The sequence below is a fragment of the Mustela nivalis genome (genome assembly GCF_964662115.1).
Source record: "Mustela nivalis genome assembly, chromosome: 19".
In the NCBI taxonomy this organism is placed as follows: domain Eukaryota; kingdom Metazoa; phylum Chordata; class Mammalia; order Carnivora; family Mustelidae; genus Mustela; species Mustela nivalis.
The window spans coordinates 22,703,661-22,729,795 of NC_139038.1; the positions used below are offsets into that span (position 1 = coordinate 22,703,661).

Here is a 26,135-nt window from a genome sequence, read left to right on the forward strand (position 1 = left end):
AATGGAAAAGACTCCAAGCCATAGATAGAATGTTTGTGATTTTTCAGTGCGGGTCCTCCTGAATGACAGTTTGCTTGTATTACTTTAGAAAAATCAGTTACATTTGAAAAAGGTGAGATCATGTATTAAAAGATGTATTAGTGTTAATGAGGTAGGCTAAGTCCACCAGTGGCTCGGAGAAAGAAGGCAGTAGTGAGGCCAGACTGCTAAATGAAGGAGACTCTAAAGCTGCGGGGAGAGGGTAGGGGGAAGTGAAATGGGTTTGGGTGGCTACTGGAAACAATACTGATGACCTCTTTATTTCAGCATCGTGCACATTGTAGACATTGGACAAATACTGCCTTTATTTGGCCCATGGAATAACCTCTTTTTACTGGGTTTTTACATTATGCTGGGTACTAGACCAAGATGACTTGTACCGTACAGACAAGGAGGAAGACGCAGAAATAACCCAGTTCTGGTGGCAGGCTATTCGAATTTCAGGCCTGGAGCTCTCAGTTCTTAAACAGCTTTTTCTCCCAAGTGTCCTCATTGGTCACATGGAGATGTTTCACTTTATGTTTCTGACAGTGGCATCTGTAAAGATGCATCATGCTCTCACAGAAACGTTCAGCTGTTATAGAAGGATAAGGTGGTATTGTGTCAATCATTAAAAAAATGCCCACTACTAGTGTTTAGTGCTCTATAAAGTGGTACCATATTTAACTTTAGGCTAGTCCTGCAAGGTATGGGTTTTATCCCTATCTTACAGAGGAGACCATGGGCTCCGTAAGCTATACACACCTTGCCCAAAGACACAAAGCTTAGTAAAGGCAGCACTGGGATTAATACCTGGGTCCGTCTGGCACCAAAAGTTCATATACCATGCTGCCTCTCTGTAGGTTCAGAGATCGGGTGTATCTTCATCACTTTAAGGCATTTCCATCTGTTTTCTTATTGAATCTCTTCTAGAGCTTAGAAATCTACTGTTTGTAATTTTACATTGTTCGTACAGTGGACAAGTGGTATTTCTCAGATTTGCTTAAGACAGGGTATAAGTTACTTCTCCAATTTAATTAGTTTCATAGTTGTCATTCTGTAATATTTGTATTTGCCTCCCCTTTCTTAGTTTGTCCTGTTTGGTCCAGACTTTACGTTTTAACAACAAAAAATGCTGTTAACTGGGCCTTTTTGTAAAGAAATGATCAGATTGTTTTTTACCCTTTCTATTTGTTCTTGTGTTCTTTCAAAGATGAAGAATAGGGACCAAACACATTAAAAATGAGGCAGATTAAGAATAGTTTCCAGGGAATTGAGGATTCTTTTAGGGTAACCAAAACTCGATTTGCCAGTTTTGCTCTTTGAGCTGTTGTGAGCTCCATAGTTGTGTAATCAATGCTTGCTCTCTGATCAGAATAATATGGGCCAGAGCTGATGAGTCGGAGCTGTCGTCGAGGTCAGAGGATGCCAGTGGCATCCGTGCCCTTCCTTGTTGGAGGGGTAGTCAGAGAAGTAAAACCGGACTCTCTCCTAAGAAAACCTGAGCCTGTGAATGAGGATATCCTCGCACGCTTGAACTTTCTGTTCGTTTAGGGTTGTTTTTCTTAGTGCCTTTTTACTTAGATGGCTTACTGTGGAGGTACACTTTACTGGCTAATCTTTTCCACCCCTTTTCTTTTGTTGGGATTAGTGCCAGAACAGATAAAGCCCAGTGTAAGCCAGCCTCAGCCTGCCAACTCTAATAACGGCACTTCCACAGCAACCAGCACTAATAATAATGCCAAGCGAGCCACAGCCAACAATCCGCAGCAGCAGCAGCAGCCACAGCCGCCACAGCCGCCACAGCAGCCGCCCCAGCAGCCCCCGCAGTCCCCGCAGCCGCCGCAGCAGCCGCCGCAGCCAGCACAGGCCTTGCCTCGGTATCCTCGAGAAGTACCGCCACGATTTCGCCACCAGGAACACAAACAGCTTCTAAAGAGGGGTCAGCATTTTCCTGTCATAGCAGCAAACCTGGGATCTGCTGTTAAAGTGTTAAGCAGCCAGTCAGAAAGCAGTGCTTTAACAAATCAACAGCCACAAAATAACGGAGAGGTGCAGAACAGCAAAAACCAGTCAGGTGAGAGAAGGCATTTCTTATGAGACTCCCACCGTCTTCATTAGCAGTGCAGCAAGTTGATGCATTCATGGCTTGGTGGGGATGTATTTGTGTCCGTCAGTATCTGCATTGCAAAAGAAGAGTTCCGTGCAGGGAGTTATGAATGGGGAATCCTGACATGTTTCCTGTAAGCTGACTGCCCATCCTACTTTTTAATATGATTATTTTAATCACCCTCCCTCGATGTTCTACCCATTTTTATAAGCAGTTTATAGCTTAAATTGATAAGACTACAGCTAAAATTGAGCACACACACACACACACACATACCCCCCGAGCCTTTGTGCTAAGCAGTTGCACATATTATTGAATCCTCAACAGTCCGGTGAGGCCCAGGTGATCTTATCCTCCCTCTTCAGTAGAGGAAACTGAGGCAGCAAGACTTTCAGTCACTTGCCGATGGTGACTTAGTTTCCCTGCGCCCGAGAAAGACCACCGCATGTGGAAGTGGTATTCAGACAACTCGTGCATTCAGTGGCGGCCACAGAAGGGCCTTTCTGAGCCCTGTAATGACGGGGAGGCAGAAAATGTCAGTGATTAGTTTTCTCAAAGGCCACTTTGTTTCAATATGTTCTGATAGGCTCTGACAGCTTGTTTGTCCAGTCATTTCTCAAACTATTTTGAAGCATTTACTACAAGCCAGATAGAGAATTGAAGAGAATTAAGATTCCCGTGCATGAAAACGCTAACATATACTGGTTATGAACAAAGTCTCTAGAGCCAAATGGACCAGGTTTTTAAGTCCTAGCTCCACATACAGCAGTGTCTGTGACCTTGGGCACATTACGTAATTGCTCCATGGGTCTACATCTCATTTGAGCAGCCGATGCTAACCGTCCCAGCAAGAGTTACTCTCTAGCTCTGTGCTCTCTTATAGATATCAGGACTTTCCCTGTCCATTCTGTTAATGGTACTCCACAGCTCTTCAGTAGCAGCCCTGGCTTATAATTACATCCAGATCTGTCTGGCTGCAAAGCTGTGTTATAGTAACAGCCTTGCTGTACTTCGGCAGCATATCGGATGCGGTAGGTAAGGAGGAAGAGGATGCAAACGTGATTTTTCTAGCATAGGTGATTAGAGCAGCACATTATTATTGGAAATGATACAGACTTAAATTATGACTGTGAGTTAATACTACTCCCCTCCCCCAGCCACGTGGGTTGGCCAAATCCCTTAACTTACCTTGTCCCTCTCCTAAGCTGTAAAGTATGAATATTAGTGCCGAACCATATGGTTGCTTTGAGTATTAAATTAATGTGATGTTTTTAAGCACATAGCTTAGCCCCTGATATTTAGGTACTGAATGAATTATCTTTCCTCAAACATTTATAGACCGGCCCGTCCTCTTCAGGAAAAAGAGTCTGGGTTAGACATATTACATGTAACACCGAGCAGTTAATTTGGCTTGAAGTTCATCTGAGAAATGAGGTTGGAGCAGTTACAATGAGTCATTGATATGTTTTTAAAAAATGTGATCAAAGCCTTAGGAGAGGTTACTTGCACAGTGAATGCTTGAGTACCTATTACAAACTAAACAGTGGTGGTATCATACCACCATTGGTCCATAAATAAAATGAACAGGGAAGCGGGCTTGTACATTTAGAAAATGATATGTTGAGTACCATTTTCAAAAATTGTGGAAGTGAAAGAAGAAAGCTGTTTTTGAAATACAAACAATAGGAGTGTAAGAATGTTTCTCACAAATGGGTGTAGATCCGAATTCCCGAAAGTATTATTGATGTGCATTCAGATGAAGAGAAGGCCTGTGTGAGCATAGGAAGAAGTCTTCCACAAAGGCTGAGAAGGACAAATACCCTGCCTGTTCTGCAGAGGAGTTTACAAGGGGGCACTGCCTGCGTTCATGTGGAGGTGGGGATAGAAGCCAGGAGGGCGCAGCAGTCTCTGGCTGAGGTCTGGAATTGATGTGGCTAATGAAGGCAGAGCCCTCTGCAGGAAAACCACATTTGTGCTTTTGTCTTTTTTAAAAACATTTGTAAATCTTCACTTGCCAGCATATGTCACATATTTACATTAAAATACCTGTGTAGGTGCTATGAGGCATAGTAGCAGCTTGAGCCAATAAGAGACCATTAGGTGTTTTTGAACAAGGGAAGCCACCTCAGACCATTTGGTCTGCCCTGACCTCTGAGGTTATTTACAACAGTAATAATCATAGTGATCCGGTAACTAACGCTGTTGGGGTGCTCGCTGCAGCACACAGACTAACACATTCAGTCCTTGCCTTAATAGTAGAGATCAGTGAAGAGCAGTGTCATGTACATTGTAGAGAGCATGAGCGATAGTCCACAAACACCAGAGTTCTGTGTTGTGAATCACAGGTAGTTCCTAGCTGTGCCAACATAATTGTAACGTTTTATTTTTGTATTTGTGTTCCACTTTTTTGTTTCCTGAGCAAATACAAGTAGATTTGACATGTAGGTCAATACATGTAATACATACATACATAGATATTTACTTAAAATTTTCATGATGAAAGTGAGGGGGTGCAGTGCTGGATGCACCTCCTTGTCCTCACATAATTCAGTTCTTACTCATTCAGTCCAGTCAGGGAGCAGGGGTGGTCCCTAGATGAGAACTAGTACTTTATAAATCATAGGTCATAAGCTAAGCACCTTCCCAGGCTAGCATGTAAGTGACATAGAAGATGAAAAGGAGTGATGGGAACTGGGGTAAATATATTGTACCCCATCTGAATACCTTTATAAGCCATTAGAACCCTGCTCTGGTCAACCCAGACAACTCTGTGGGCTTAGCTGCCAGTTTGTGGCTGTACCTCAGATACTTAGTGATGCTTTTGATCAACATCAAGAATTCTCTTGGTTAGTTGATTTCTTAGAGCCTTAGGGTGTTGGGCTCTGTTACTGCCCAAATAACTCTTGAAGCTGAGGGGCTTACAGGGCTTCATGTAGTAGAGGATCTGGGGGGCAGGGCACTCATACACCTAACAGGGCTGGCAGCAGTATTGTTCTTATGGTCCAGAGTGTTCCAATCCACATTTTATCATCCAACTGACATGTACCCTAAAGCTAAAAGAATAGAGAGAAGCAAATACCCATATATCCCGCAACCAGATCCAATAGTTAATGTTTTCCCATCTTGACTTCACACTCACACTTCCCAGTCCTTCGTTCACCTTCCTCCTTGACTAGACATGTACACCTTCCCCATCATATGCACATTATATATGCCCACATATGCACATTCATTATAATTCATTTTTAATACTTCCACAGGAAATTCCTAAGGAAAGTCTCTTATACAACCACGATACCATGATCCACCCTTAAGCAAAAGGGCAGACACATTCAGTAAATCCTGTAATAGATAGATTGTGTTCACATTTCCATTGGTTGTCCCAAGAATATCATTGTTTATAGTATGATACCATTTATATAAAATATAAAGCTTCTGTATTGCTTAGGGATGAGTTCAGATTTTGATTGGTTACCACTCAGTGACCCACTGGGGAAGGAAGGAGATGTGATCAGAGGAGTTTTCTCTATTAGTGTATTTCTTAAGGGGAGGAATATGTGGGTATTGTCTGTCTTACTCTTTATAGCCTTTACTGCATTTGAATTTTGCTTTTTTTTTTTTTTTTTTTTTTTTAAAGAGCCTCAAGGACATTTGAGATCTAATGGTGAATGACCAAGAAATGGGGCTGTTTTAATGGGGGGGGGGGGTTAAAGTTCTCAGAGACATTTAAAGATGAAAATATTGTCCATTCACCTATGCTCTTTACTGTCTTTTCAGTGTTGTATCCATCCTTCCTGTCCTGGATCTTACTGTGTCTATAAACATAGTTAACATTTGTATCATCTTAAAAAAAACAAACAAACCTCCAGTCTCTTGAAGACCTTGTAGAATTTCTCTCCTCTTCCTCCTTACAGAATAGTTTATGTTTTGCAGTCTCTAATACATGACTTCAGCCCTCTGTCATCTTGCTCCTGCTCACTTGGCAAAACTAGATCTTACTAAGGTCATTGGTCTTCTGAATGTCAAATCCAGGCTTGTGATTTTCAGTTGTAGCTTTGGTAAAAAACCAGCCTTTTCCGTTTTCATGTTAGTAGACACCTACTTTTTATTCTTACTGGATCACTTCTTCCTTAAAGGTCTTTCATTCTTGTTCTTTTCTTTGACTTGTTTTCAGATTTTATTCCCTCCCATGACTTTGCTTCATTTCTCTCCCCAGGTTTAGGTTCATGCCTTCTGGATATCTTCAGCTGATGTCAGGCCCCTCAAACTCCACACATCCAAAATTGAGCTCCTCCTCTTGCCACATACTAGTGTCATTTCCTGAGCTCTCTTGCTCAGAAGGTTGGCACACCTAGTCACCACCCATCTAGAAATCTTAAAATCATGTTTGAGTGGCTGGCCATCTCCATATCTCATAGGCCTCCGGTTTCTCATGATCTGCTGATTTCAACTCCACAATGTCTCTCAGCTCTCCTCGCTTGTGTGCACAGCCATCACCACACACCCAGTGAGGGCCCTCACCATCTGGTCTAGAGCAGCAGCCCCTAGATTGTCTTTTATGGCTGTCTCCCCACCAACCTCACTTCATCTGTCATGATCCATGCATTGCATTTGGTTGGTAATATTGCTTTTGTCGTATTTAATCTAGAACAGAGGATGGCTTGCAGCCCATTTCAGTCCAGTTTTATTGGAAGACTGCCACGCCCCCTCTTTTACATGTTGTCTTCAGCCGCTTTCAGGCGACAATGGCAGCGGTTGCCACAGAGACCATCTGGCTGGCAAAGCTGAAAATATTCACTAATTGGGCCTTTACAGAAAAAGTTGGCCAGCCCTGGACTTAGAGGCCAGAATCACTGAAAGAAACATTTTGACCTTTGTCACTGAGGGCTATTTGAAATTGTGCACATCAGGTTCTCTCATGTTGCCAAGTGATACTATGTCATACTTCCCAGAAATACTCCAAAACCAGAGTACATATACTTCTGAAGACTTCGCCCTTCTGGTGAGAATGAAAAGTTGTTAAGGCAGAAGGCTCATGTTTATTTTGTTTGTTACCTGCTATATATTTAATAAAAATAAATGAATCTTCCTGGACCTAAATTCTTCCTGAGCAGATTATACTGTTTCTTTACAAATCACTTGAATGATTGCCAGTCATTGCTCTTTACCCACATATCCTCTTTGATCTTTGTGAATAGGCACTATGAAATGCACTATTCTTTCTGAGGTGTGGTGCTACAGCTGCCCCCAGTTCTCCTTAAATAATTTTGTGTGAGAGTGGAGCTGACGGATTTCCAGTGTTCTTTGGTAAGGCACAGTCTTCCAACTCTTCATTTGCCTACATCAGTGCAGTGTGTAAAAATTTGTATTTTGTACCATGCTCAGTAAAACCCAACTGCTCCCTTTCCTCCCACCAGCCTGGGGCTTCACAGTCTTACTGTTCCCTGGAAAAACTTAACAGGATTGTTAATTATGTTCCTCTATGTTTATCCTTTGGATCACTTGTGATGATGGGTTTTGGCTTCCTGTCTGTAAGGGAAACACCGAAATTTTTACCTCTCCCAATTCTGAAAGAATCTCTCTCTCTGAAGCATTTTAGTTGCGATTGCTGAGGAGTCGTCTTCTTTTCACAGCTTTAGTTAGACTGGGGTCTTCCCCGACCTCTGTGTGAGCTACACATTTTTCATAACCAAAAGACTCTTGGTAGACACAGTTCTGGGTATAGCCTTTTAATTTTTGTGTTTTTGAAAGTATCAGGTAATTTTTAGATTAAAAATAGAATTTTAGCTAATAAATGCTGACGGTGTCTCTCATTTTCCCAAAATATGTAGGAATCTTTAGCAAAAGACAACTGTTCCCTTTCCCTCCAAACCAGGTCATGACCAGATTCTGAAAGAAATTTTTACTAACTTTAAAGGTGATAGAGTTTGGTTTGCAGAACGGATGCTGCTCTTTGCTGGGGTTTTTTTCTTGCTTGCTTCTGACGTATTCTGACATAAAATCACTTCGCAATTTGGGTAAGTAGTCAAATCTTTGTCATCTCTTTTGTGGTGTATCTCCTTTCATGCATAAAAAATTCTCATTCACTGCTAACTTCATAGTTTCATCTTTTAACACATTAATTAGATTTTTGATAAACTGTCTGATTTTAAGAAATCTTTTTACAATATCAAATATTCCTTTTCTCCTACTGATGTAAAATACTAAAATTTGACATACACCTGGGTCTGTGCCTGCCTTCCTGTTGCAGTTGCGCTGAAGCTTAGCTGCTTGGGCAGTGCGGCCCTGGTTAGCTGTCGCCTGACGCTCCAGCACCCCCCCCCCCCCAATCCCACTACTAAGATTTTCTCTTGTTCTCTCATGTTTTATGTGAATTTTTAAATCACTTTAACCAAGTTACAGAGTCTTGTTAGCAGTTTCTTATAATTGAATTAAACTTTAAGAAAGAATATTATTCTATCTTCCTATTCAGGTTTCTGTACTTAATCAAGTTGTCTTCTGTGGCCTGCAATAAAACTTAATCATATACGACTTCAAGTATTTCTGTTAGCTTTACTCCAAGTTACTTTCTAGTTTTTGTGGCTGTTAGAGTTAGGATCTTTTCTCAGTTATATTTTCTCATCGACTACTTCTGGTATACAGGAAAACTATTGCATTTTACATGTGAATCATTTTGTTTCTTTGCCACTATCCTTACCTTTTTTCTGGGTCCTCTTTTTCATCAGCCAGTACTTCTAGCACAAGCCTGAGTACTAGTGTTGAGGGCAAGTACACCACTTTTTCCCTGTTGGTATGAGAGTGCTTCTGTTGTTTCACTGTTAAATTCTGGGTCTTTCCTTTTGTGTGCAGTCTAGTTTGTTTTGTCTGACATTCCCAATCACACTTTCTTACTCCTGCTGGGTGGATGTGGCGAGAAACACTGGTATGTGTGAAAAAACAAAAAGTGGCAACAGGTACTTTTACTCACATCTTTGAGGTGATGATGATGGTGATGGTGGCGTGATTGTTAGATCTGGAGAAATGTGGATGGATTTGGGACTTGGTGGTGTATACAGTAAGTGAGCATATGACCATATACAGTAAGTGAGCAAGAATAAATCTTAGGTTTTAGGAAACTTACTGAGATGAAGAAAACCATAAAGAAACAGGATTTTCCCCCCCAATTTGAGAAGAGGCATCTGTGGGGGAATTATCCAGGAGTTAGCATTCAACCGGTTTGAGATCCATAAGTAGAGATTTAAAGTAAGCAGGCTGTGTGATTTCTAAATTTGTTCTTCATGAGGTAGACGTGGTAGAGTGAAAAATGTGATTTGGAGACAGGACTGAAGAAATCATGAGAGTCATCAATATATATTAATTACTGAAGGTAACAGCCCTCATTTATTAAGTACCTAATTAGAATCAGATATTCAAAGCATTTTTAATTATTAACCACTTAGTTTTCCAGCAATTGTTGAGACAGGTGCTCTTACTATTATCACTTTACAGATGTGGAAACTAAGGAACAAAAAGATTGAAGATCTTGTCTGTGATCACAAGGAAACAGCAGAGCAGCCTTTAAATGCAAGCAGTCAGGCTGCAGAGTTTTGCTCTTAATCACTATAGCATAAACTGCCCCTTGTGGAGCCCTTCTTTGAAGCTGGCACTGAATTAAATACTTCACGTAGGACAGTACAGTTAACAGCTGAGTAAAGAGGTACTGTTGGTAGCCCTGTTCTGCAGAGCTTGAGTCATGGTGTCTGTGAGAGTTCCAGCCTTCGCAGCCACCTTGCTTGATTACCCATTGCTGAATTCTGCCTTCCTCCTGTGATTTGCTGTAACTTAATCTCTGGGCCTTGATTTCCCCATCTACAAAGTGAAGGGTGTATCTGCGCTCTAGGGTTGTTCCAAGGAGTCAGTGACAGAAATGCTCAGAAAACATGTGATCCGTGATCTGTGCTGAATGATGTTGCTGGTGGTGCAGGTGCTGGCGTATTGGTTTGTTTTTACCCTGTGAGACAGACTGTTAGGTATCCCGTGTTTCTTGAGAAAAACCTTCTCACACGGGCACTGAAAGATGACAGACTTCATTTGGCAGCCTGAAACAGTGATTCCCAAACAGGGAGTGGGGATCAGAGTCTCTTATGGAACTTTAAGATTCATGTATTTGGTGAATTATGTATACACTTTTGGTCTCTCTCTAGTCCTTTTTTCTGCTCTTCTTTCTAGCTCATAGTGTTTTGCTGCTTGACAGTTGTGCTTTGAGAGAAAATGTTGCTAGATGAACCTGATTTTCCATATTAGCAGTATACCGGTAGTGAGTTCTATTTGTTTTCTGGGCCTTTAATCCCTGGCGGTTGGTTCCTTAGGTCTGGGATGTGACTTGAGCATATGTGTTATTTAAAATCACTGTGGGATTCTGAGTACTGCTCTAGTCAGGAACTACAATATAAGCAACTCCTTAAAGACAGTTTAAATGCAGACATCTTATGCAGGTTAATATCTCTGAGGAACTTTTGAACCAGATCCTTAAACCGAATGAGAGAAATGAATCTGGGGAAGTGTTAGAAGCATGAGAACTGCCTGCCCCCTACCTGCAGGAAAACTACTAGATGATAACATATAGCGGTGAGCCCAAGATTATAGAATTCTCTGACTGTCATTAATGGTGTTTAGTGTCAGGACTTGATTTTTTAATCATCATAATTCTGTGATCTTTAAAACATGGCTATGAAGGTAAATTAAGAATTTTTAGGAAGGAGAATGCAGCTAAAAAAATTTGTACTTGTGTTGTAGTATTTCAGGTTGAATAAAAACACTAATGAAAAGGAAATAAAATGGAAGAGGCTTTGTAGTTTTTATAAAAACTGTTCTAATACTCAAAACAGTTGGCATGAAAAAGCTCCTCTAAGAATGGCAAGACAGGAAGGGATTTCTGATATATTTCTAATCCATGTAGTCACATTCGACCTGTTCACTTGTCCTCACGCACGGCCTTCCCAGCCCCTTCTATTCCCATGTCAGGCTGCTAGGCTTGGGTTGCTTCGTTATCCTGATACGGTACTACCACCTAGTTCTTGCTCATACCAAAATTCTTTCACTTGCTGATAAATAGCAGTTTGTTCATTCAGCAGGTATCTGTTGAGAGGGGTTCTTACGTTCCAGGTACTGCCCTAGGCTCCTAGGATAGCAGCAGTGAACAAAAGAGCAAAATACCCTGCCCGTGTGGAATTACTGATTGGAAAAGAAAAGTTGGTAGCTGGGATATAAGTAGTGCCCTTGTAACCATACGGCCAAGTTAATGTCGAGGGACCACATACATTCATAACATATTTATCATCTTTTCAAATACTGCATAAACTTTTGTACTTCTCCTTTATTCTAGATATAAACCACAATACTTCAGGATCCCATTATGAAAATTCGCAGCGGGGACCTGGGTCTTCTCCGAGTGACTCTAGCACAAATTGTAAGAATGCTGTTGTAAACGACTCCCTTGAAAAAGAAGCATGGCCCTCAGTCCCTGGCAGTGATCCAGAGTTGGCTTCAGAATGTATGGATGCTGATTCTGCCTCCAGTTCTGAATCAGAGAGAAACATCACTATCATGGCTTCAGGGAGCTCCGGCGGTGAAAAAGATGGCCTTCGGAATAGCACTGGACTTGGTTCCCAAAACAAGTTTGTGGTTGGTAGCAGCAGCAATAATGTGGGCCATGGAAGTAGTACTGGGCCATGGGGTTTTTCCCATGGAGCCATAATAAGCACATGTCAGGTCTCTGTGGATGCTCCTGAAAGCAAATCAGAAAGTAGCAACAATAGAATGAATGCTTGGGGCACTGTAAGTTCTTCATCAAATGGAGGGTTAAATCCAAGCACTTTGAATTCAGCTAGCAACCATGGTGCCTGGCCAGTATTAGACAACAACGGACTTGCCCTCAAAGGGCCTGTAGGGAGCAGTAGTTCTGGCATCAATATTCAGTGCAGTACCATAGGCCAGATGCCTAACAATCAGAGTATTAACTCTAAAGTGGGTGGTTCTTCCACCCATGGTACCTGGGGAAGCCTTCAGGAAACTTGTGAATCTGAAGTAAGTGGTACACAGCAGGTTTCATTCAGTGGTCAACCTCAGAATATTACCACTGAGATGACTGGACCAAATAACACTACTAACTTTATGACCTCTAGTTTACCAAACTCCGGTTCAGTACAGAATAATGAACTGCCTAGTAATACAGGGGCCTGGCGTGTGAGCACAATGAATCATCCTCAGATACAGGCTCCGTCGGTTATGAATGGCACTTCCCTTTCTCACCTTAGCAATGGAGAGCCGAAAAGTGGAGGCTCTTACGGTACTACGTGGGGTGCCTATGGTTCTAATTACTCTGGAGACAAATGTTCGAGCCCTAACGGCCAAGCTAATGGTGACACTGTGAATGCAACTCTAATGCAGCCTGGCATAAATGGGCCTATGGGCACTAACTTTCAAGTGAACACAAATAAAGGAGGAGGCGTGTGGGAGTCTGGGGCAGCGAATTCCCAGAGTGCGTCGTGGGGAAGTGGAAATGGCGCAAATTCTGGAGGAAGTCGACGAGGATGGGGAACTCCCGCACAAAACACTGGCACTAATATACCCAGCGTGGAGTGGAGCAAACCGCCTAGCAGTCAGCATTCCAATGACAGTGCAAATGGCCACGGTAAGAAGTTTACAAACGGATGGAAATCTACTGAGGAAGAGGATCAGGGTTCTGCCACATCTCAGACAAATGAGCAGAACAGTGTGTGGGCCAAAACCGGAGGTACAGTGGAGAGTGAAGGTAGTACAGAAAGCACTGGACGCCTCGAGGAGAAAGCAACTGGGGAAAGTCAGAGTAGAGATAGGAGAAAAATTGATCAGCACACATTACTCCAAAGCATCGTAAACAGAACTGACTTGGATCCACGTGTCCTCTCCAACTCTGGTTGGGGACAGACTCCTATTAAGCAGAATACTGCCTGGGATACAGAAACATCACCTAGAGGGGAAAGAAAGACTGACAATGGGACAGAGGCCTGGGGAAGCTCTGCAACACAGACTTTTAACTCAGGGGCATGTATAGATAAGACTAGCCCTACTAGTAATGATACCTCATCTGTATCGGGGTGGGGAGATCCCAAACCTGCTCTGAGGTGGGGAGATTCCAAAGGCTCAAGCTGCCAGGGGGGATGGGAAGATGACTCTGCTGCTACAGGAATGGTCAAGAGCAATCAGTGGGGGAACAGCAAAGAAGAGAAGTCCGCATGGAATGATTCGCAAAAGAGCAAACAGGGATGGGGTGATGGACAAAAATCAAACCAAGGGTGGTCCGTTTCTGCTGGTGAAAACTGGGGGGAAACTTCAAGGAGTAACCATTGGGGTGAGGCTAATAAGAAATCTAGCTCAGGAGGTAGTGACAGTGACAGGTCCGTTTCTGGTTGGAACGAACTTGGTAAAACTAGTTCCTTTACTTGGGGAAATAACATAAATCCAAATAATTCATCAGGATGGGATGAATCTTCTAAACCTAATCCTTCCCAGGGATGGGGAGATCCTCCAAAGTCTAATCAGTCTCTAGGTTGGGGAGATTCGTCAAAGCCAGTCAGTTCTCCAGACTGGAACAAGCAACAAGACATTGTCGGGTCTTGGGGAATCCCCCCAGCTACAGGCAAACCTCCTGGTACCGGCTGGCTGGGAGGACCTATACCAGCCCCAACAAAAGAAGAAGAGCCCACAGGCTGGGAGGAACCATCCCCCGAATCCATACGTCGCAAAATGGAGATTGACGACGGAACTTCAGCTTGGGGAGATCCGAGCAAATACAACTACAAAAATGTGAACATGTGGAACAAAAACGTCCCAAATGGCAGTAGCCGCTCAGACCAGCAAGCACAGGTACACCAGCTGCTGCCGTCTGCAAGTGCCATCTCAAACAAAGAGGCAGGCAGTGGCTCCGGTAAGTTTCCGTGTGATGGAGTCTGACCGTGTTAGAAGATAGTTCACACTATTGTAAGCCTCATTTCAACGTACTGTGGCTACATTGGATTTGTTGAACAGAGTATTTGAATATGCATACCAAGAGCTTTCCCCCTCTAATCCAGGAGAAACTTCTAGGGAAGAAAATAGTAGACCGAGCATTTAACAACAGGGATCCGAGCTCTGCCTGCGGTCCCTGTTGGTTGTGAGTCTCCCTTCTCTGCTAGGAAGGCTTCAGAAGGTGGAGTCTGGAAAGTGCTATCCAGTGGGAGGGCCCTCCACTTCCTAGTTCTTCTGAGTCAAGCCATTACTTTTTGGTTTTGTTATTTGATTACAGTGTCCTCAGAAATAAAATAAGCATCCAGATAGAATACTCTCTAAATACCAGGTGCTATGTTTGGCCTTGGAAGGGATTTATTGAAGTAGGCATGAAATCCACATCTAACTGTTAGTTAGACAGCGTGTATGTTTGTGTACTTAAAACTTTTGGTAATACCTTTCTGGCCTATTCCCACATATTCCCACTCTCATAACCAGAAGCTAATTCCTATCTATAGATTATCTTGACAATGGCATTTTCATTAAGTGTCATTGGAATGCATTGTTTGTTAATGATGTTTTATTGAGTAATAGTCCCTTTTCAGAGGTAGTGATAGGAGTGTTTTCATGAGCAAACCTTTCAGCATCCAGTCCCCACCCCCCCCCCCCCAGGTATAGTTTATCGTATTAATTTAGATTTAATTCTTAGAAGAAACTGGTATGTGTCTAAGGGAAATCCTGTTTTGGTTCTGTTGAACAATGTTTATGGCTTTGCTTTGCACAACCTGATACCTCAGAATTTTTAAGGAGGATTGTCCAACACCTATAAAAATAAGATGCCTAGGTATGTCAGTCTTGTAGATATTTATTTATTTATTTATGCCCCAGAACAGTGATGTTGAAAGGCTGCATGCATGCACTTACCGGTAAAAATTGAGTACACGTACTTACCCAGCTTGATTACCTGCTTGGATTCTGTAGGTTTGGCTCAGAATGACTTGACTTTTCCAGAAATTAAATTTATCTTCAAAGAGGAGGCTTGCTATTATTGAGGTCATTCTAAACAATCTGGTCTATACCCAGAGGGCAATTATGAAAGAAGAGATGGGAAAAAAAATTCACACCGTGTAGTTAAATTATGATAATGGGAAATGATTTGTCATCTTTGCATAAAACAGATCCCCCCCCCTTTTTTTTTTTGCCCATCACAGCATCATTATTCGATCTGTGAATGTGAAGGTCTTCATCTTTTGTTCCCTAAGTATTCCTTACTGCCCCTTATTCCACCGCACCACCCTACCCTGTGCTGATGACTTCTTTTCCCATACTTTCTAAAGGCTGGGGTGAGCCCTGGGGGGAGCCTTCTACTCCAGCCACAACTGTGGATAATGGTACTTCAGCATGGGGTAAGCCCATAGACAGTGGTCCCAGCTGGGGGGAGCCCATTGCTGCGGCATCCAGCACATCCACGTGGGGCTCCAGCTCTGTTGGTCCTCAAGCATTAAGCAAATCTGGTAAGTTCTTGATAATTCCCGGTAGCTATTTTGTCGCAGTGGTGGTCTCTCATTGTCTGTAATTAAATAATCAGATAATTTTTATATCATTGATAAATGTACCTGTGTCTCATTATACTAGATGATTCACTGTTTGCCTCTTTGAATTTATAACTTGGTTTGCTCTTTTCAGCTTTCTGAATTTCCTTCTTTCCTTAGAACTGTGTTAATTGATAAGGATTCGCATGTATTCACTAAATCTAAGTTATATTTTATCAAATAAGATTACCTAGTCAACCAACTTTCATGTTATCCAACTTGAGAGACTGGATATATAATCATGTGAACACATATCCAAACTGTCTGGCTCAGGTTCCAGATTACTCCCTGAGTATTACAGAGAAAGTGAACAAAGTTCAGGAGGGACCTGATGCAACATTCGGATGAACATTGTCACTGTCCTTTAAGTTGTGTGTGGGGTACTCCATAGGAATTCCAAGGCTGAGTGTAGAGTTGAGATACTTTTCTGCTTATGACTTGTAACACTCTGTGGCCGTTGTCTTTGAAAATATCTATCAAAGTGAATTCTTTGAAATTTCCTCGATCCTCTCTGCCCCGTGTGTTGCCATCCAGATTGTTAAATGAGTATGAACAAGAAGGCCACCATTGTTCCACATTAGGAGTCTTCTGTTTGTAAAAAGCGAAGGAGATGTTTCATTGCTTTCTTTTTCTTTTCTTTTTTTTTTTTTAAAGTAGGCTCCGTACTCAGCGTGGAGCCAGTGTTAGGCTTGAACTCACGACCCTAAGATTAAGAACTGAGCTAAGATCAAGGGTCGGACACTTAAGTGACCAAGCCAAGCCACCCAGGCACCCCTGAAATTTTTGATTCAAAAAAACTTCTCAAAATTTTTTTTTCTTTCTTTGTTAGGCACGCCTGGCCAGTTTAGTTGGTAGACCATAGGACTCTTGATCTCATGATAGTGGATTTGGGGCCCTTATTGGGTGTAGAGATTACTTTAAACAAAAAACATTGTTTAGTGGAGCCTTCAACTCAGTATAAAACATGCATTCTACCATGTAGATTTGGGAAGGGAAATAAAAGTGGTTTTTTTGTTCTTTTTTTTTTTTTTAATTCCCCAGCCCCCTTAATGAGTGCTCATCCTCCAGAAAGAATTGTTTGATTAAAGCATGTTTTTCTTTATATCAAAAATCCACAATCAGGGCCAAAATCTATGCAAGATGGCTGGTGTGGTGATGATATGCCATTGCCTGGAAATCGCCCCACTGGCTGGGAAGAGGAAGAGGATGTAGAGATTGGAATGTGGAATAGTAATTCATCTCAAGAGCTTAACTCATCTTTAAATTGGCCACCATATACAAAGAAAATGTCATCGAAGGTAAACATTTCAAGGGCAAAGCTCTTGAAACTTTAACTTCCACAGGTAGTGTACCCTCAGAAAATTAGTATTCTTCCTGCCCATTTATGGCAATCAGTACAGTGTAGGCAGTCCCCAACTTAGGTATAGCCTCTTGTATGGGCAGCCACCTAGGAAACGGAAGACCGCAGGAACTTCCTTTCTCCCCACTGCTACAGCTTGGGATTTCTCTCCTCCTCCCCTTCCATCAGTGCTGCCTGGGACAACCCCTCACTCCAGGGTGGTGCCTGCAGTGGTGGGGGTGAAGAGAAGGGCAGATCTCCGAGTTGACTCTCCGTTGGCGCTGCCAGTTCATCTCCCATTCCACCTCACCTGCAGTCCTGACCTCCCCTTTATCCAGAATAACCATCTTTTTCATCCCCCATCCGTAGCCCTCCCCCTCCCCCAGAAGGTCCTGTGACAAATATCCCTAGGAATAAGCAGAGTTTGATTTTTCTCTGATATGCGGACAGATCTTATTCCCAGACCTGCTGGTGCATCAGAGCCCTATGGCGTTCTTTACAAGTACGGCTTCCTGTACCCCAGGCCTCCAACAGTTCTGGAAATCGGACCCCAGATGTCTCTGATGCAGAGCCAGAGCTGAGAAGCACTGACGTAGAACACTGGTTCTTAACACGTGCTGTTGGATGCTGGTGTCAGCTTCTTTTGGGAACCATTTTCAGAATATGTGCCCAGGCCCCCAGGCGGTTCTCCCTACCCCACCCTGTTTGAGAACCGGTCGCCCCCTACTCCCCCACCCCCTGACCTTAGAGGTCAAATATCCAGTAGTTCCACTAGCTGCCTACCAGGGTCCCTCCCTTTTAATCCTGGGATTCTCAGTCTAGGGCCTACCATTTTCATTTAAAAATATGTTTCATGTGGCTGAATTTGCCCATTGCCTCTCCATATAGCTTTTGAAGTGCTTTCCCATATTTTACATAAGCCATTTGATCCTCATGACCTTCCGAGGTAGAATACCAATGAGGAATTTGAGACCAGAAAAGGTGGTGACTTGCCCAGAGATGCTTAACTAGTAAGTGACAGAGCAAGGACTTAAGTTTAGGTCTTCCGATTCCAAACCCTGTGTTCTTCCCACTGGACCATGCTGTTTTGTGACTTTGTCTTTCCTTACAGGGTCTGAGTGGCAAAAAAAGGAGAAGGGAAAGGGTGTGTAGCCTTTTTACTCTTTCTCCTTTGTTTCTGCTAGTAAAAATCTTTTAGAAAGCAACTGCAAACACTTATTTAGCCTCTGCTGTGTGCCAGGTACTGTGCTTGGTGCTGGGGATTCAAAAACACTAGGAAATGAGCTGCACCCTCGAGGAGCTCAGAGTCTAGTGTGGGGCTGTAGGAGAGGGCTGAGGAGTGACCACTTGAGTTTGGAAGATGCCTGTGGGTGGGGTGTGCCAGGGAAAATAGTAGCCTGACTAGTAACCTGTAGAATTTCTGGAAAGAGGTAGCAAGAGATCTGGCTCTGTAGTTAGATTAAGGGCAGATATGGGACTGCTGGATGGCTCAGTGGGTTAAGCCTCTGCCTTCAGCTCAGGTCATGATCTCAGGGTCCGGGGATCGAGCCCCACATCGGGCTCTCTGCTCAGTGGGGAGCCTGCTTCCCCCTGTCTCTCTGCCTGCCTCTCTGCCTACTTGTGATCTCACTCTGTCAAATAAATAAATAAAAATAAAATCTTAAAAAAAAAAAAAAAGATTAAGGGCAGATAGTAAAGTCTTTTCCTTATCATGCCAAAGAATTTGAACTTTATTCTGTATAAAATATAGAGCCAGTGAAATTGCATAGAAGGCAACATGAGTTGGTTTTTTGTTTTTTTTTTGTTTTTTGTTTTTTTTTAATTACTTTCTTTAAAGAAAGCTGACCAGTGATTCTATGAAAGACAATTGGCACAGAGGAGAGACCAGAGTTGGGGGATCTCAGTCAGGAAGCTTCTGCATTCATTCAGGTGAAAAGTGAGGGCCTGCATTGGGAAGCCAGAGTGGATGTGTAGTGCAAGGGACTGATTGGAGAGGCATTTCAGAATAGAAGGGACAGAAGGCCTCAGCAGCCGTTTAGGCATGGGGGCGGGGGTAGGGGACAGAGGAATCAAGGATGACTTCAGAAACCGTGGCGAGGGTTAGGTGCTTGCTTCAGAGACCTGCGCTTGGGAGGGGGAAGAAGCTGTGTTCTGTCCCATGGTCGGAAGGAACAGGCGGTAGCAATGGGAAAGGGGAATTAAGGTGACACACCGAGAGTGGCTGGCCCCATGGTCCCTGTGGCATCTAGCCTCCTGTCAGCCAGGCTCATCATCAAGGACCATATTCCCTCAAAACATGTCTCAAAATCATTTCTGTACTGCCCATGCCCAGCCAGCCTTGGCAGCCAGCACCAGGGCTGGCGGTGGGGGGATCCCCAGCCTCAGCTGCCGCTGGGGTACTGTGTTCCTCAGCAACACAAATTAAAATTTTAAAATAGCTTTTCATTTGGAAACATGGGATGCTTTTCCAGTACAGTGCTCATAGCATAATTAAATGACTGGTTACATTGGCTTCTTTGGACTAACCTATGGAACCTAACAACTACTTTGACTTTAGTGTGGTGTCAGAACTCCACAAATCCAGATTGTTGAAGTACTTAGAGCACAATCCAGTTGTAAACTGGAAACTGTGATGAGCCATTCTCATTATTCTGAGGATCTTTTTTCTTTTTGTGGGTCATCAAGGCCCTTTGCTTCCGTCTTTTCCTTCTGACTACTTGCCTTTAGAGATTTCTCTGTACATTACAGCTCTACCAGAGGACTGCAGCAAAGGAAGTTGAAAATCAAATAAGTTGATTTGTAATTGTTAACAACTCTACTAAGAGTTTGTTGGAGGAGAATTTAATTGGCTAAAAATGAGAGTTGGGAATTGTCTTGAAGTTTTTATTAATCCATCACTGTGCTCAGATCAATAGAGGTGGCCATGGTAGCTTTCTACTCTTTTGTTTTCCAAAGGGAACCATGAAAGGTGGAAACAAACAAGAAGAAGCTTGGATAAATCCATTCGTTAAACAGTTTTCAAATATCAGTTTTTCGGTAAGTGTATTTTCCTAGCAGCCCCCTCCCCTTTTAATGGTGGTCTGTAAATTTACTCTAAGTACGGTTTTTTGGTTTTCTTAACAAGTTACTACTGTCTTTCAGTTGTATGCATGTGCTGGAGGTTAGAGTAGAATTGGCCTTGAAGCCGCCTTTATTTTTATAATTTTAGCTAAAAATATTGATCACATCTTATTTTGAAAATTTTTTCTTATTACGTAGTGAAAAGACTTTTTCAGTCCTTGATTTTTGACAAATAGTGAAGTAAAGTAAAAAATTTCATCTTTAATTTATTTTCATTCATAAATTAAGACCTGCTAACACACTGTGTTTTCTCACTTCAGAGAGACTCACCAGAAGAAAATGTACAAAGCAATAAGATGGATCTTTCTGGAGGTAAGAAAAAGTTAAATCCATTGGGGTTTGTATTTATCGTGGAGGGACAAATGTTTCTGTGATGTCATGGTTCTAAGTAAGCACTGACCTGGACCCAGAGAGTGGAGATCTGAGTTCTTGTCGCAGCATTCCTGTGCTCTTAGCACACTAGAGTGCGGTGGTATATGAGTGGACTGCCTTCAAAGTACAAGCCACTCTGCAGGTCTAAGGTCATCATGATTGTAGTCTGTGATGATCTCAGATCTAGTCTGATCAAAAAGGTGTTATCCAGGTTGGGTGATAGACTCTTAGTAATTTATGAAACCGTAGGTGCAAAGGCCCAGATCGTATGACAGAGACAAGTTGAACCAGGCTGGAGAAATGGAAGTAGTTCCATGCAATAGAAGAAGAAATATAAATTAATCGTGGTGGTGGGAGTGTGGTTGATGAGAGAAGCTTCGACTAGGGGAGGGTGTTAGAATATGAGGACGGTGCTAAATCATGAGGAGGTGGGGGCTTTGAACTTCATTCTGGAGGTATGGAATTAAGTAATTTTAAATAGGACAATGACATGATTGGGATTTATGTTTTTAAAAAAATGTGGCTACAGGTTGAAAAGATCCTAGGACAGAAGAGATTGGTGGCAGAAGACAGAAAAAGATACTAAAAGTATCAAAAGTGGTTCGAGATTTGTTGCAGTAGCCAGTGATGATTTCAAAGCTCTAAATAAGATAGTAGGTGGGAAGGCTCTTTATTCAGTGAAGATGAAGGAATTAGGATCAACAAAGTTGAGAACCAATCTGAACCGATTCATTGTGGGGGTTGGGGGAGTGGGTGTGGTGAAAGCTGATTTCCGGCTTGCTTTCTTGCTTGTTTTCAAGATTTTATTTATTTGAGAGAGAGAGAAAGAAACAGAAGGAGCAGGGGGAGGGAGAGATTTCCAGCTTCCTTGACTGGACCCTTTAGTAGGTGGTAGTGTTACTCTGTCAGTCCGATTCTAGACAGGAGAGAGAATTACACAGCGATTTGAGCAGGAAGGTTTATTAATATAAATATGAAGAATTACTCTCATAGTAAAGTTTCGACTAGTAAGAAGTAAAGGGACCACAAAAGAAGATAGAGTAGCAGAGGTAAGGAGAGATCACTAACTTTAGGACAGAGAGAGTGTGCATCTGAGCCAGGGCTGAGATCCAGACCCTGGGACCTGGCCCTCTGCTCACCACAATGCAGAGATGTCACTGTGGTGCCACACTAGAACCACAGGATATCTGTCTTCTGGGGAGGTGTCTCACTTGAGCTCTGCTACAGAACTGCCACAGTGGATGCTGGTGGGAGCAGTAAGCCTGGCGGGGGCATGTGTCTGGGGCAGCTGCCTGTGCTGCAGTAGAGAGCATTGGGGCCTGGGAGGCACCGTCGGTCTTCTGGTGGTGTCTCCTGCGGCCTCTGCCGACAGAGCTGCAGTGTCCGCTGGCAAAGGGAAAAACAGGTAAAGGGTCTAGATCCCTTTATTTCTGGGGAGCAGTGAGAGCTGAGAGGCAGTGGGTTGATGATTGGTACAGTTCACCCCACCCTGTGTCCACCCATCTTCCGTACGCATCCTTGTGCACACACTTCCGTTCCAGTGTAGTGGCAAAGCGACTGTCTCTCTTAGCGAGGCACAGCTTTCTTTCCTACAGGTGAGGAAGTCTGCCCTTCCCTTCAGGTTGAGATAGACATAGTCCCAAGAGTTGTTGCATTTATTATTGGCTGCTCAAAGTCAGTCACAATTGAGACTGAAGACTCCGTTGTAAAGTTAACTTTCAGTGTCTTGTGAATAAAATATAAATGGGAAAGAGAAGAAGTGGTCAGCCTATACGAGCACACTCGTGTAACGAGCCATAGAAAGCATGCAGAGCGAGTCCTGCCCACGTTTCTGTCATGGTCCAAGTGGTGGTTGGTGTGCATGGCTTCTTTCTTGCGGCATCCATTCCTGCTGCCTCAGCACCCTGTGTTCTGCTGGTCCAGTGACCCAAACCTCTGTTCCCAGAGGGTCTGAGCCCTTATTTATGTGCCTTTTCTTGATTGCTGTAGTTTTTAGTTAACCTTTACTAGTGGGCCTGGAAATACTGAAGAGCGCCCCCCCCAGAAAACCCCTGGATTCGAATCCTTGTGGCCCTCATTTTATATTAGAAAACCCATTTCCCCTTGGTGATCAGAATCAATCACGCCAGCCAATACACAAGCTCTTTTTTGCCTGTGGTTCAGTGGCACAGGAAGGCAAAATGTCCAGGTGTAGTGTTCATCTTATAATTCAGCTGCCTGACGTGTGTCCTGGTAGAACCATTTTGTCTCTTGAGATCTCCAAACCTGCAGAGTTGCCAGACCAGGAAGCAAGAATTCTCTGAGTGGTTTATGAGGTATAATAGTGAGAGAAGCCACTCTCATTCTCACCTTTTGATTTCCAGACCTCTGTATTCTGGCAATGAGGAAGACACTGTGTCCTGTGAGGCAGAAGCCTATTCCCCTTCTCTCTCTTTTTAAGATTTGTTTATTTGAGAGAGAGAACACGAGCAGGAAGGATAGAGGGAGAGAAAAACTCAAGCCGACTCCAAGATAAGCATATAACCTGGCATGGGGCTCGATCTCACAAACCTGAGATCGTGACCTGAACTAAACTCAAAGGTCAGACGCCTAACCAACTGTACCACCCAGGTGCCCGTCCTTTGAGGATGTTGTCCCCTGACTTGCTTTGTAATCAGTTCTGCCCATCAGTTTGGCTAGCTACTTTTGGGTGATGATGTGTGCAGTCAGACCAGTTGATCCTGTGGACACGGTCCCTTCACTGTCCTCCTTTTGCTGGGGAGTGAGTTGCTTGATTAGGCGCAGTGCTGTGAGAATTAAGCCTTCTGCAAGACCACGGGTGGCAGAAGCATTACAGCCGGGAAAAGCAAATTCATACCCAGAATATGGGTGTGTTTCTGTGAGGCCAGTGCTCTGCCTCCTCCTTGGCTCAGAAGTTGCTGTGCTGCTGTGCTGGTGGGACTTGCTGGAAATCTGCCCTCTAGGGTGCTGAGCAAAGCTGTTCATAGAGAGGTGTCTCAAGGTTTTGAGGTATGTGGAAATGCTGGGAGACACTGGCCAGGGGTTGTGGCTGAGCACCCTGCACTGCAGGAATGGGGCAGTGGAGAAGCAGCCAGGTGAACATTGAACTTCCTCCCTCAGTGGCTCTCCAGCGCCCTCTACTGACAAAGCCTGGCAAAAGAAAAATGTCAAGAGCCCAGATGTGCTTTTCACTCAGCAGTCAAAAAGGGTGACTTTGGGGGCGCCTGGGTGGCTCAGTGGTTTAAGCCGCTGCCTTCGGTTCAGGTCATGATCTCAGAGTCCTGGGATCGAGTCCCGCATCGGGCTCTCTGCTTAGCAGAGAGCCTGCTTCCCTCTCTCTCTCTCTGCCTGCCTCTCCATCTACTTGTGATTTCTCTCTGTCAAATAAATAAATAAATAAATAAAAATCTAAAAAAAAAAAAAAAAAAAGGGTGACTTTGGAGCTGAGAGCCATTAAAGCAATCAATAAGTGGCCATTATTAGAGATAGGAAATCTGTAGGAATAACAGGTTCGGTTGACAAGAAATTGAGTTTAAAATTTCAGAGAAGTCAAAATGAGGAGAGTAATGGACAGGAAAACAGAGAGGGGAAAATGGGTACCAGTCTGTCTTCAGTTTCTTTGTCTGCTAAATGGAGGTGACAATAGTAGTGTTACCAGCATTAAATTCGAACACGCATTTTAAACAGTGCCTGGCACATAGTGGGCATCTATCCAGTGGTGCTTTGTCTTGGCTGTTTTTGTTATTTGTATCTGGGAACTGTTTTTATTACTAAATTAAGCAGATTAAAGATGACCGAAGAAGTCTTAACCATCTTAGTACTGGTCTGTTTTCAAGTTAATTGATTCAGTAAAATAACAGTATCTGCTAAACCCAACTTTACTTCTGGGCATGCCAAATTTATTGAATGCATTTTTTACATGTTCTCGTCAAGGCAGAAGTCATGTCAGGGAGTGAATATTTTGCTTTCTGCTATAAATTTATCTGAAACCCATGAGATTGTTTTCCTACATAGTAACATAGTTTCCTGTATTTCTTAGGAATGTTACAGGACAAACGAATGGAGATAGATAAACATAGCCTAAATATTGGTGATTACAATCGAACGGTCGGGAAAGGCCCTGGTTCTCGGCCTCAGATTTCCAAAGAGTCTTCCATGGAGCGCAGCCCTTACTTTGATAAGGTAAGTTGTTCGTTTTGTTTTGTTTTGTTTTACCCCTGTGGCTGATAAACCAGTACACTTAATAGCATAATTTTCTCATCAGTGGTTTAGGGCATTTAATATAAAGTACTGTAATCTGGTGCTATTACTGGATTCTTAGTTCATTCTCCTCTTTATGTTTCAGTTTAGCATAGGGATTGCATTTGTATTTTCTTCTTAATCCCGTAAAATATGTCTGGTTCTTTTCATGTACTCTAGAATTAACACTAATCTCTTCTGTTTTCTACCCGTTTCCTGTTGGTGCTGCAATGTCACGTGACTTCTCTTCTGTTCCTGCAATGATTTCTCCCTTCTGCTTGTTTGCTTGGCTGGTGTTGCACATCTTTCTGTCTGTCCACTCAGGATGGCATTGTAGCAGATGAATCCCAAAACATGCAGTTTATGTCCAGTCAAAGCATGAAGCTTCCCCCTTCAAATAGTGCACTACCTAACCAGGCCCTTGGCTCCATAGCAGGGCTGGGTATGCAAAACTTGAATTCTGTTAGACAGGTAAGTCCACGTGTATATTTTAGGCTCTCTGTTGAATGATTTATATAAGTAATGAGATCTCTCTCACATGTAGTTACTGTGTTTAAATCAATAATACAGTGTAGTGTTGGGATGTCTGCCCCTGAAGAATCCCACTGGTATTCTTTCACTGTTGCTTCCTTTTGTAGAATGGCAATCCCAGTATGTTCGGTGTTGGAAACACAGCAGCACAACCCCGGGGCATGCAGCAGCCTCCAGCACAACCTCTTAGTTCATCTCAGCCTAATCTCCGTGCTCAAGTGCCTCCTCCATTACTCTCCCCTCAGGTAGTCACTCGGGCCTCCTCTCTTCTCTTGACCTGCAGAAACTTCATATTTGAATGAGGCGGCTAATGGCTCGTCCTTGTGTCTTTGAGATGCAGCTAATTCAGCACCAGCTGTTCTTACAGAAGGATGTGGGCAGAGTAAAGAAAATGAGTCCAAGTTAAATGAAACCTAAAGTTTACCATTCCCTTCCGTAAAACACCTTAAGGAGAGCAGGACAATAGCAAAGTCAGTGGGTTGGTTTAAGATCATCTTTTAGTTAACCCAGCGAAGTATATATGAACAGTAAAGCAAAAGAAGACAGAACATTACCAGCCCTCCAAGTAAATAGTCCACAGATTTAATTATTCTATTGACAGTTCAGAATACACCGTACATTTAGTTAGTTTTGACCTATTTGATCAACATTATTAACTTGCCGTTGTGATCCTAAGGTTCCAGTTTCATTGCTGAAGTATGCACCAAACAACGGTGGCCTGAATCCGCTCTTTGGCCCTCAACAGGTAGCCATGCTGAACCAGCTATCCCAACTAAACCAGCTTTCTCAGATCTCCCAATTACAGGTA

General features: G+C 43.1%; 1 protein-coding gene across 35 annotated transcripts in view; it reads left to right on the forward strand.

Annotated features, from left to right (window-relative positions):
• Positions 1 to 26,135, forward strand: part of TNRC6A (trinucleotide repeat containing adaptor 6A) — a 198,385-nt gene that overhangs the window by 149,290 nt on the left and 22,960 nt on the right. For 7 of the 35 annotated variants that reach the window (XM_082714754.1, XM_082714751.1, XM_082714762.1 and 4 more), the window contains 11 exons: positions 1,670 to 2,095; positions 11,493 to 14,075; positions 15,472 to 15,648; positions 16,849 to 17,024; positions 18,177 to 18,209; positions 20,021 to 20,101; positions 20,446 to 20,497; positions 24,597 to 24,739; positions 25,121 to 25,267; positions 25,435 to 25,572; positions 26,004 to 26,132. In XM_082714754.1, the coding sequence (XP_082570880.1) occupies positions 1,670 to 2,095; positions 11,493 to 14,075; positions 15,472 to 15,648; positions 16,849 to 17,024; positions 18,177 to 18,209; positions 20,021 to 20,101; positions 20,446 to 20,497; positions 24,597 to 24,739; positions 25,121 to 25,267; positions 25,435 to 25,572; positions 26,004 to 26,132 (4,085 nt within the window). Of the gene's footprint in view, positions 1 to 1,669; positions 2,096 to 11,492; positions 14,076 to 15,471; positions 15,649 to 16,848; positions 17,025 to 18,176; positions 18,210 to 18,242; positions 18,995 to 20,020; positions 20,102 to 20,445; positions 20,498 to 24,596; positions 24,740 to 25,120; positions 25,268 to 25,434; positions 25,573 to 26,003; positions 26,133 to 26,135 lie in introns of those variants that run through there. The other 28 variants (XM_082714756.1, XM_082714782.1, XM_082714752.1 and 25 more) reach the window with 12 other exon arrangements.